The sequence below is a fragment of the Bactrocera tryoni genome, unplaced genomic scaffold (genome assembly GCF_016617805.1).
Source record: "Bactrocera tryoni isolate S06 unplaced genomic scaffold, CSIRO_BtryS06_freeze2 scaffold_7, whole genome shotgun sequence".
Classification (NCBI taxonomy): Eukaryota; Metazoa; Arthropoda; class Insecta; order Diptera; family Tephritidae; genus Bactrocera; species Bactrocera tryoni.
This window is the reverse complement of record NW_024396366.1, coordinates 20,008,869-20,021,357: the sequence shown is the minus strand read 5'-3', so window position 1 is coordinate 20,021,357 and position 12,489 is coordinate 20,008,869. Positions and strand designations below refer to the sequence as shown.

At 33.6% G+C, this 12,489-nt stretch overlaps 1 protein-coding gene across 1 annotated transcript in view; it reads left to right on the top strand.

Annotated features, from left to right (window-relative positions):
- LOC120781450 (protein Wnt-4) overlaps positions 1 to 8,968 on the top strand; it is a 156,286-nt gene extending 147,318 nt beyond the window's left edge. Inside the window, exons 4-5 of the mRNA XM_040113665.1 lie at positions 7,764 to 7,994; positions 8,055 to 8,968. Of these exons, the coding sequence (XP_039969599.1) occupies positions 7,764 to 7,994; positions 8,055 to 8,291 (468 nt within the window). The 3' untranslated portion in view covers positions 8,292 to 8,968. The remainder of the gene's footprint in view (positions 1 to 7,763; positions 7,995 to 8,054) is intronic.
- Positions 8,969 to 12,489: the final 3,521 nt, after the last annotated feature.

The window sequence follows — 12,489 nt, the reverse complement described above, 5'->3', positions numbered from 1 at the left end:
GTTGGGGTCGGGGCTGCTGGCATGTCTGCATCCATATTGATCTGTTTGGAAGAGTGTTATTTCAATTAGAATTTGGTTGCATATAGGACATATGAGCATGGCTGCCACGTTATGCGGCATGAGTGGGTCGTTAGATTAATCGACTACTATTGTGAGTGATTTTAAATATATTTGTATATATGTATTTATATAAATTTTTATTTTATTTTGTTGTTATATTCGGTTTATTTTAGCGGTTTGTCGGTTTTCGTTTCGCGGTTATCGGCGATCGGTAAGAAGCATAGCTTGACGAGCGGCCTTGTTAACTTTCCGGATTGTGTACGGATGTCTCTATGCGTCCCAGCCGCCATTCGGTAGGTGGCAGGCAATCGTCGTGAATCAGGACACAATCTCCAACTTTTGGCGCATTTTCTGTATTTTTCCATCGGTACCTCTTGTGGAGGTCCTTTATATAGTCTTCTTTCCATCGGATACTGAAATTATGATGGAGACTTTTAATTCTTTCCCATCTATTTAATAAGGATAGCGACTCAGGTGTGGCCGGAATGGGTGCTCCTTTTAGGAAATGCCCTGGAGTTAGGGCTGTGAATTCGGAGGGATCTTGTGATAGTGCTGTGAGCGGCCGTGAGTTGAGAACGACTTCAATTTTAGCTAATAATGTCGTGAATTCTTCATAATTAAATTTATAGCTGCCGGCTAGCTTCTTGAAATGAGATTTGAAGCTCTTTACAGCTGATTCCCATAAACCACCCATATGAGGAGCGCTTGGAGGTATAAATTGCCAATTGATACCTTGAGGGGCGTACTTTTGTACGATATCAGGGGACACTTGTTTGAAGAAATCCACAAACTGTTTTTCTGTGGCTCGTTGGGCTCCTGTGGATATTTTGCCATTATCGCTCATGATTTTGGATGGGAAGCCACGTCGAGCGACGAAGCGACCAAATGCCGCGAGAAAAGCCTCCGTCGTCAGATTTGTACACAGCTCAAGGTGTACTGCCTTTGTCGTGAAACATACAAAGACAGCCACATAGCCTTTCATGAGAGTGGGAGATCTTAGCATGGACGCCTTTATTTGAAAAGGCCCAGCAAAATCGGCACCTGTGGTCGTGAAAGGCAGAGGGAAATTGCAGCGTTCAGGTGGAAGTGCTGCCATAATCTGAGCTCGCATTATTTGCTTATGCATAGTGCAGATCTTGCACATGAAAATGCATTTTTTGATCTGGGGCTTAAGACGGGAATATAATACTCTTGGCGTACCATATGTTGCATGAGGCGCTGTTCGGCGTGAAACATTAAGATATGGATGTAATTCAGGAGTAATGTGGCAAAAGGAGACTTCTCAGGTATTATGATGGGGTGGCGTTCGTTGTAAGTCAGGCTTGAATTAGCGAGCCGACCATTGGTACGAAGCAGACCTTTCGTGTCTAAAAATGGGTTTAGTACTAAGAGTGAGCTCTTTTTTGTTGTCAATTGGCTTCGATTCTCTGAGTAACGATGTGTCGCGACTGAAGTAGCGCGTTTGGGTTGAGGCGATAAGTACGGCCTTTGCTTTTTGTAGGTCCTGGTGCGTCAATGTATCGCAATGGGTGTAAGTTACTCCTTTAACTTTAAGTTTAAGTTGCTCTATGAATTTGAGCATATATGCGACTACTCGGAGGGCTCGGCGGAACGATGAAAAACGTTCAAGGATTTCATTATCATTCACTATTGTATGATAGGTGTCGATTTTTCGACTTTCTGGGGCGATTATGTTGCGCATTGTCGATTGTGGCCAAGAATCTGTGGATTCGGTTAACCATCGGGGGCCATTCCACCAGAGGGTGGTGGTGGCGAGATGAAGGGGTTTGCACCCTCTTGTCCCAAGATCGGAAGGATTCTCAACACTGGCTACGTGCCGCCAAGTGGCTGATCCTACTAGATCAAGTATTTGGGACGTTCGATTAGAAATATATATTTTCCACGCGTGTGGTGGCTTTTCTAACCAGGCTAGAACTATTTCGGAATCGGAGCAGAGGTATAATTTATATTTTGCCATTTTTAAGTGGGTCTGCACCATGGAAACTAGCGTTGCTAGTAGCAGAGCGCCACAGAGTTCAAGTCGTGGTAGACTTATGGTTTTTAGAGGAGCAACTTTTGCTTTTGCCACTAGTAGGTGGCTTGTAGTTGCAATATCGCTTTGTGTGCGCACATATATAGTGGCACAATATGCCTTTTCAGAGGCGTCGCAGAATCAGGATTTTCGCTTGTATCATAATTGGCGCAAGCCATCCTGCGGGGTCAAAAAGTTTTGCCATTGAGGATAAAATTTGCCTCTTTGTTATGGCGGATAATGCGGTTATGGACTCTGTCGTGTATGAGAACTGGTCCGATATCGCATTCCATTGGATGCCCAGTGTTTTTGTTATACTTTCCTTTTCAAAGATAAGGAAATTAGTATCCAATTTGTTATCGTTTGGTATATTTTTTAAGATAATTGGGTGATTAGCGGTGATCTTTTTTAGAGGAAACCCTGAAACAACATATGAAACAACAACAATACTCACTTGCTTTGTGTTGTACGCAGAATGTTAATCACGTTGAAATCTGAGAAAAATACACACAATGTTGAAACATTTTTTTGATACACTCAGTGCATTCGGAACACTTACGTTCTGTATGCCTTGTTAGCTTGACAGTCATCCATAGAAAGAACGAATGACAGGCAAAAACGATCAACATGCGATGTCAATGTTTTTTATTAATTGTAAACATCCGCCAGTTGTTTCTTTTTTTGTGTTTTTTGTTTTTGCAAAACGTGCAATGATACACACATTAAATTTCTTATGTGCACCCTCCAAACAGACCCCAATCACCCCTGAAAATTTCATTGAAATCGGGCAAGCCGTCTAGGAGGAGTATGCGAACAGGAAGTTTTACCACTTAATTTTATATATATAGATGGAAAACAGAACAGCTTCTATTTATTCTTGAACGAAAATATACTATAAATTCCATTTACATTTTTCAGTTTTGACAGTTTTGCACAACTGTATAAGAGTGCCATGAAAGTCCCGCTATATTTACCGCAATGGCTGGGTTAGGTAATTCAATCGAAGTTCTGAGCGGAGACGGAATTAACAATTTGTATTAGTAACGTTTTGCCTGTCGTGGCGATTACTAAAAATTTTTCAGGGTTTTTTGTGAACCAAAAAAAAAAAAATGCGAAAGATACTGCGAGACGTCGAAGAAAAGTTATTGTTTTAATTAAAAACGGCTATTCAGCTAGGAAAATTGTGGAAAAGTTAAATATAAGTAGACAAACGATAATAAATGTGAAGAAAAGATAAAATATTGTCCAAGTTGTAAACGCTGAAGGCCGCCCGCGGAAGCTTACCGATGGTGATGCCCGTGCTGTTGAACGATTATTGCGCAAAAATTAATTTAGGACTCCTCGAGAACTGCTGCTAAGTTGGAACTTCAAGCGAGTACATGGACAGTTCGACGCTCTTTAAATAAAATTGTTATGGTTGCTGCAGTTAAACAAAAAAACCTGCGTCTACCTTCAGCTTTGACAGTCAAAGCACTGTCAAATTCGGGGGCGGAAGTTTGAAGATTTGGGGTTGCTTAAAGTGGTGGCATATTGGTCCTTTGTTTAGAATAAGTGGAATAATGAATAAGGAGACATATCTGCACTTTCTAAATTCACAGTTGCCTGACTTCGTGGACGAATGTGCCTGTCCAAAGTTTAACTGTTCAAGAATATGTGTACAAGAGGATTTTTCAAAATTCAAATTATTTTCTGATATATAGGCATTTTTCTGACCCGGCATCCAAACTGGTACTAATCGAACAAAGGACTTTAGGCGAAACTTTAAACGCGTTTTTCTCAAAACTGACTTTTTCGGAACGATACCCACGATTTCTCAGGTTCTACTACACCGATTTACTTGAAATTTTTATAGAGTCTTCTTTATAGGCTTGCCAATGATTGGAACTAGCCCCATCCCCAAATTTTTATTTTTATTATTTTTCAAAAATTCGAAATAGTCAGAAAAAGTTATCCAAAAAAACCTTTTTTTGAAGCAGTCGCCATTTTGTGAAAAAAAAATGTCTCCCACTTTTCCGTAGTTCCGGCCATTGCGACATTATTCTAGATTAATAGTCGTTTTTTTTTTGGTTTCAGATAACTAGGAGGGTTGAAATCATGGGTATGGTCACGTGGAAATTTTTAGAGACCCCCCACTTCGTCAGCTCATAATTTTTGAAATTTTGTATTTTTTTTAGTTTTTATTTTTTTCTGTACTCTTCTAAAATTAACAAACAACTAATAAAAAAATGGATACTAAAAATATTAATTGCCTTTTTTTTACGACACTTTAAAAATTCCCTCAAATTCATGCTTCTAGGCCAGAATACCCCCTTAACCTGATAGAAAATCTGTGGGCATACGTTAAGCAGCAGCTGGCTAAGTATCGAAATCCGCCTTCCAACATGGATGAGCTGTGGAGTCGGGTACAGACGGAGTGGAGAAATATACCCCACTGAATTATTGAAAACTTGGTTGAAAGTATGCCCAGACGCATAAAAAGCGTAATAAAAAATAAAGGTCTATGGACAAAGTACTAAGCCCTGTAAAGAAATTTGGTCTAAGTGTATAAGTGCAAAACTGTCAAAATTACTAGTAAATGGAATTTATCGTACATTTTCGTTCAAGAATAAATAAAAGCTGTTCTGTTTTCTATTTTTAATAAATTGAATTATTATCTTTATTTTGGTGTATGGATGTTGCCGATACTGCTAGTAGAAAAAAAGTTATAACCCAGCAAACACTGTCTCTAACGTTAGAGAAAAAGCTAGATTTTACATTAGAATTCTAATATAGTTTTCTAATGTTTCTCGAATCGAATTCAAGCTTAGAGAACAACATTAGAATTTGATTATAGAATGATTAGAGAAACACTCGAAATGCACCATCGATATAAATGATAGTTATCGAATACAATAAGTGTCTGCTGAGTCGTTCATTCCTAGTGTCAAATAAAAATAATACGTGCGAAAAGAAAGTGCTTTAAATTTTTTTAGACGGTTGTTATTATTACAAAATTACGGGTAAATATAATTTTTAAATGTATAAAAAAAAAGTTAAAGAGAGAAAGCGAGCAGATTGTGGACATGCTGTTTGATTATCGTGAGTTAAGGAATGAAACCCACGATGCACTTGAGTCAGATGCAGATTCGCCGCCAGCTCTTAAAGAATTGCGAAGTGACAATATCGAATGTGATTCAAGCGCCAGTGAATGTGATCTCATTTTAATTTTTTTATGAATATTTTTGTGTTTGAATTTGAATTTAAAATTTTAATTAATTCACTAGAATTTAATTTAAAGACTTTTGTGTTGGACGTTTTACACATAACTATATTAATATTAATGCAATGAAAAAAGAGGCAATATGAAATAAAACTGTTTTAATTTGAAAAAAAAAAAAAATAATTTTTTTTAATAAACGAAATCCAATAATAGCTCCAAAACAATCAAAAATCAACATTAGAATCCAATTAGAATTCAACCTTAGAATACGATTAGATAACTAATATTTTTCTCGATATCGAGAACTAAGTCCCCTTTTTGTAGAGAATGCTATAGTTCTCGACAGTTTTTCTTATAGTTTTCTAACGTTCTACCTTAGAGAAATATATTAGAGTTCGACTCGTTCTCTAACCATTCTCTAACTTAATTGTTAGCTGGGAAGGACCTTTAGTCGCGTTCAGTAAACATGTTGACGGTTTTGCTCCCCACTGTATGTATGCATTAAACCTATGTTTGGTAGCCCCCTTACCTTTCTTTTTGATTACAGGAGCCCCTATTTAAAACAATTCGTTGTACTAAAGTATAGTTTTGCATGTTAATTAAGTGCATAGTTTTGGCACTTTGTTCGTTTTCGATTAATAGAATTTTGTGAGCTTAGCAGTGGTCCGATTACGCCCATCTGCAACACAGAAGAAGAACGCTATATGAGCAGAACTAAGAGTTTGATAAAAGTTAAATCTTATATCTAACGAACTACTTGACCAATTTCAACCATATATCGAACAATAGTAAAAAAAAAACATTGGGAAATTGGGAGAGAATCTCTTACTATTAACGATGATCCTTTTGCCTTAATTGGATACAGATATATTCGCATGACTTCATTCCTTATATATTGGATAATTTAAAAGCTTTTTTGATGAGAGAAATGGAGAAATAGAGAATTCAGAGAGTCTCTATTTCTGGTAAGGATATTTTGTCAGTCTAAAACTTAATACAAGTATAATCGGTATAAAATATTATCTATCCCCTTATGCAGGAGAAGGAGAGCTTAATAAGATTGTTAAAAGAATTTCAAACTTCCAGTTGCCTTTATACCATATACTTACATATATCGTTCTAAATGCAAGATAGATTAGTAAAATGAAGAGAATATATGTCTTAGGGTGATTCAAAAAAATAGGTTCCTAGACACCTCTAAGAAAGCCTCTCCAAATATGAGTTTTTAATTGTAACGGGAAGGTCCTCCGCCTAACGGTTTTCTATTTTTTCTTATTATCAGATAGAAAAATTTATATCTCGCTTCCAACTACTTGAAAAAATATCTTGTTAATTAGGTTTTGTAGGAAATTGAATGCTCTAAAATGTGGTCCCTTATGATTTTTTCGTAAACTCAACCGTTTAAAAGATATTAACGGTTGAAATTTGACTATTTTTGGAAAAATTCTTTATTTCTTATTAATTTTATAACTCAATGAAAAAAAATTATTAGGAATGATGAAACACATAGTTTTGTAGGAAATTTACTGCTCTATAAAAATGGTCTACTATGATATTTCGATTAAGTTAAGCGTTTACGAGATATTCATCGTAAAACATCAATGCATATTAAGGTGGATCAAAAAAAAAATTTTTTTTTTCATTTGGTACTCTGAAAAATAGGTTTCTAGACACCTCTTAAGAAAGCCTATAAGTTTCATCATTCATAATAATTTTTTTTCATTGAGTTATAAAATTCATAAGAAATGAAAAATTTTCCCAAAAATAGTCAAATTTCAACCGTTAATGTCTTTTAAACGGTTGGGTTTACATGAAAAAAATCATAAGAGACCACATTTTAGAGCATTCAATTTCCTAATTAACAAGATATTTTTCAAGTAGTTGGAAGCGAGATATAAATTTTTCTATCTGATAATAAGAAAAAATAGAAAACCGTTAGGCGGAGGACCTTCCCGTTACAATTAAAAACTCATATTTGGAGAGGCTTTCTTAGAGGTGTCTAGGAACCTATTTTTGCGAGTACCAATTGCAAAAAAAAAAAAAATTTTTTTTTGAATCACCCTAATATATATGCATGTATAGAGTTGGATATACTTTAGTGTAATTCCGACAAATGTGCGGTATCGATCCAGGAATTGCCCCAGCATACTTGCAACCATCCACATACTACGTATAATGACTTTCATTAGTCCAGAATGAAAATTGGATCTCCCAATCTTTGGTTGATATTTTCTTCATATACGTCATATATTAAATTTAAGTTTGATTAAGTTTATATTACATATGATATACTATATATCATATGAGTTTAATATTAAAGCTTTGGATATGCAAAATGTAGTAATGAAAGGATAACCTCCTCTATGACATTACATACTATATCTTACTGCCATACTCGTGGGTTTCAGTTCCAAACTTTACCCACGTAAAGTGCCAATTCATACAAAAATTTAAGTATTGATTTAATTGTAGGTTGGTATTGAAGCAGTATCTACCCTGATGATGGACAAATGCAAATGTCATGGAGTTTCTGGTTCTTGTTCAATGAAAACTTGTTGGAAGAAATTATCTGAGTTTAATGCAACGGCAACACTATTGCGACAAAAATATAATGAAGCTATACGAAAGGCACCTAACTTGCGTACAATACGACGTAACGCTCCCATGCACCGATTAAAAAGATTGAAACAGAAAAGAAGAAAAGTAAGTATTTTATTTAAATTATCGGAATGGGCTATTTTTTATCAAAATTTCCTTTGTTAGCAATCACAATACACGACGCTGTACTATCTTGAAACGTCCCCTACATATTGCTCAGTCACAAAAGATCGACAATGTATGCATCCAGATAACTGCGCAAATCTGTGCTGTGGACGTGGATACACAACTCATGTTTTCAAGCAAGTAGAAAAATGTCGCTGTCGATTTAATAACGGACGATGTTGTCAACTCATTTGCGATTATTGTCAACGATTTGAAGATAAATATTTTTGTAAATAGAATTTCTTTAAGTACTTATTATAATTATGTATGTATATGACTCTCAACCACATAATTATAGGTCTGTTTTTTGTTGAGATTTCATAGATACTTTAGTGTTTTCAGTTATTTCATCTTTCATATAAAGATTTCATATTTTGTAATTTTGCTATATGTACGTATGTAAGTAGACAAGAGATACCTATTACTGGCATTATTTTAAAAAAGAGTGACAAATTGTGTTTAATTGAAACATAAAACGAAATAACAATATACCTATGTACATATAAATATATGAATATAGGTGTTATTTGTTAAAATTGCAGACTAATATGTTTTTTAAGTGAATACATAAATAAACAGGCCTATAAATATGTAGTTAGTATTTACAATGAGCCGGAGATGGATGCATATTGACTTTCTAAGTAGAATTTAATTCCATGTGTATTATATTGGTAATAGGGAAGATATTCACATAACAAACAAACAACTTGTAATTAATAAAATATACCAACCATAACCTTAATCGTATGGAGGCAGATAAACAGTTTGAAAGTCAATAACTACTGTTTATTTAAATTGAGTATTAATACACTAATTCGATTAAAAACTTAGCATAAAGATATTGATAGCAATAGTATTTATCACAAAAAAGCTTTTTAAAGATTTTATATTTATTTCATATAAAAAATAAAATTGCTGCTTTAAATTTCCTTTTTCTTACGGAGACAACACGATTTTCCACAAAATACGTTCATATAAAATTCTATTGAGTATATTGTTTGCGCCTTGATATCTTGATATTAAGGCCAGCATAAATTCTTTAGAGCTGAACTTTTTATTATACCATTGCAGTATTTTGTACTAAGTATAACAGTTTGATTCACTTGACGAATTGATTTCTGAATGACATTCCGCCCATTTATCTATCCTTGCAAATGATAAATTGAGAAAAATTACGATATATTGAAAAAACTTGGCCAAAGTAGTGCTACGTCCCGCTGGTGGGAAAATCTAAAATACTAATGAACCCTCCAATGAGGCAACAAGTGTGGAATCTGGTATTTTTAATCACAACGTGGAAAAAATTTATGATTAAAACTTGTATCTTAATGAAAATTAAACGATTAATATGACTTACTCCTTGTTTAAATGAGTTAAGCATCCACCCACTTTACCCGAAAAAACTGGCGCACACTAATAAGACAGCTTAATTCACCACAGCTGATGACTCTATATCACACCACAATTGTGAACATCACCCAGCAGGCGGCCACCACACTAATAATACAATACCACTCAACACAACTCACCACACTTCTACATCAATCAACCCACTCAACAAAAAGGATGGGAAAAAAAGGATTGGTACCAAGCAATTCGACACACACTTCCATATAGCAATTCGTTTACAAGACATTCGCTTGTGCACTGCGCCGCGTTAGGACTCTACGCTAATTATACTTTCTTCGATACCGATCCCGCACGCTGCAATAATTTGAAGAACCGAAGGAGAATCGGCAAATCGTTTCGTTACCCTCAAACCCGCATATTTTTAAACGTAATTTCAATTGTAACCTTAATAGCTTTGTATAAAAGCAAATTAAACTTTAAACTATCCGAAATAATTCGCATCTTTACTTATAAATGGTACTTAATCTGAGTGTAAGTGCTTTATCTATCTAATTGGGCATCCAATTTAACCATGGTCCTTCGAGCCTTAACGAAAGGCACCTATAACCGACAAACTAAAAACAATAATATCTAATATAATAACAATAATAAATGAATTTGGTGGCAATCGAAGTGCGAAAGCGAAATATATACAGTGTGCAGTGACCCAACCAGAACGAAAATCAAAAAAAAAATACCCACATATTTATATATGTACATACATACATATACAACAAATAGACAAAAAGTGCAGTGTCACAACAAAAAAGGAAAACAAAATAAACAAGCAGATCAATAGTGATTTTACATATATATATACACATATGTACATTCATACATATGTATATCAAAACAAATTAAAAAGTACAGGAAATATGGACAAAATTCCCAATTTAACTAAAAACATTAATACATATTAAAAGTGTGTGCCAACAAAACTAAAATTATATAAATAAACTAAAAATAGCACATAAACCGGGCGTGAAATCGCGAAACTAAAAATACATACTTACATACAAAAAAACACTGGGCGCGAAAGCCAGCAGTAAAACATATATACATACATACGAACAAACTAAACGCGCGAGTTTTAGGTTTGTTCGAGCGGAGGAATAAAAATGCCAATGATGTTGTTTCTATGACATTATATTTTATTCTCTGATGTTTCAAGTTATGTTCTGCTTATATAACTACTAAAGTGATTACAATTTTCTTAATCTATTTCTTTGTTTTGTTTATTTTCTTATGAAATACAATATTTGTAAAATGTAATCTTATTTTCTATTGAATGCAAACAAACATGACTGTGGGGTTTACCCGATAATGTTTGGGTTATCATTATAGTCAAACATAAGGACCAAAACATGTTTGTATGCATTTGCATTATGAATACAATATTTGTAAAATGTAATCTTATTTTCTATTGAATGCAAACAAACATGACTGTGGGGTTTACCCGATAATGTTTGGGTTATCATTATAGTCAAACATAAGGACCAAAACATGTTTGTATGCATTTGCATTATGAATACAATATTTGTAAAATGTAATCTTATTTTCTATTGAATGCAAACAAACATGACTGTGGGGTTTACCCGATAATGTTTGGGTTATCATTATAGTCAAACATAAGGACCAAAACATGTTTGTATACATTTGCATTATGTTCTTTATCTCTACTTGTTATCTTATATTTTTTTTGTAATGTTTACTTGTTTTTCTTTAATCTTTTATTTTGTCCAATTTATAGTATTTTGTTGTGTGGTGTCTGGTTGGGATGATAGTGTGCACATAACTCCTCCTCCTTAATGGAAAACTCTCCTGAGTTTGAATAGTATTGTTTTTCATTTTTTTAATTTTACAAGATATTAAAATTATTATTATAATCACAATAATACTTAAAATTGATATTCCAATATGAGAGATATTTTTGTGATATTTTAATTCATTAATTTCTTTTAAATTTTCTTCGTTTTTAAATACAAGGTCGTTAATTGTAATTTTGTTAGTGAAATTGTGAGTATCATAGTTTGGATAATAGAATCTCTGATTGTATGAAATTTTAGTATTTGAGAATGTTTGGTATAGGGTCTTAATAGTGCAGTTATTATAATGAATCAATGTAGTGTTTTTCAACTTAATTTTTCTGTTGTCGCAGTTCTGGTTTAGTTCTATGCCATTTGCATTTTTTATTAAAATAGTTTCTTCATCAATTTGTAAAATTTCTGTAATGCTATTTTTGATAAGTTCACAATTTAATAAGTAGATGCAATGTTTAGAAATTTGTAGTTCATTGAGTGTTTTAGCTTCTTCGAATTTATAAGTGACATTTTTGTATTCAAAAACATTTTCGATTTCTGCTGTTATTTCTTTACCTGCTATGTTTGGTATAGGAATAATAGTATTTAATTGTACCGATTGAAATTCTTTTGGGATTTTGACTACGAACATTAACAAATTTTCTTTATATTCCAAGGCGCATAATTTTATATATTGAAGTTTGTTGAGGTCTATGTTGTAATTATAAATTTCTTCATTTGTTAAAATGCTTGGGTGAAAAATACCATTTTTTGCTGAAATAATGTTTTCCTGAATCTGGTTTACTGCGTCTTTGAGAATGTTTATCTTTATTGTTTGTTCATGAAGAATCAATATTTTGTCTGTTCTCTCTCGATACATCAAAGAACTCTTTCTTTCGTCTTCAATAATTTGTTTTAGTTTTGTGAACGTGTTCGAAAAGAAATTATTAATTTTTATTTCATCTACTTTCTTAAGGTGATTTTCAATGTCCATACTATCTCCATCATCCATCGTTCTAAATAGAACTTTATGTACAGAACCTATACCGTTAATTAAACCTCTCTTTTTTCTACTAACTTCTTTTCTTGGTATTAATGTTTTGATTTTACGTCTCAAGATTTCAATTTCATTAGATAGGGTGTAGTAATGTAGATGTGAATATGTTGAGATTTTTGTTATATTATTTAGTATGTAAAGAATTTCAAGAGGGTTAATTATGTGAATTACGAGGTCAATGTAACAATCA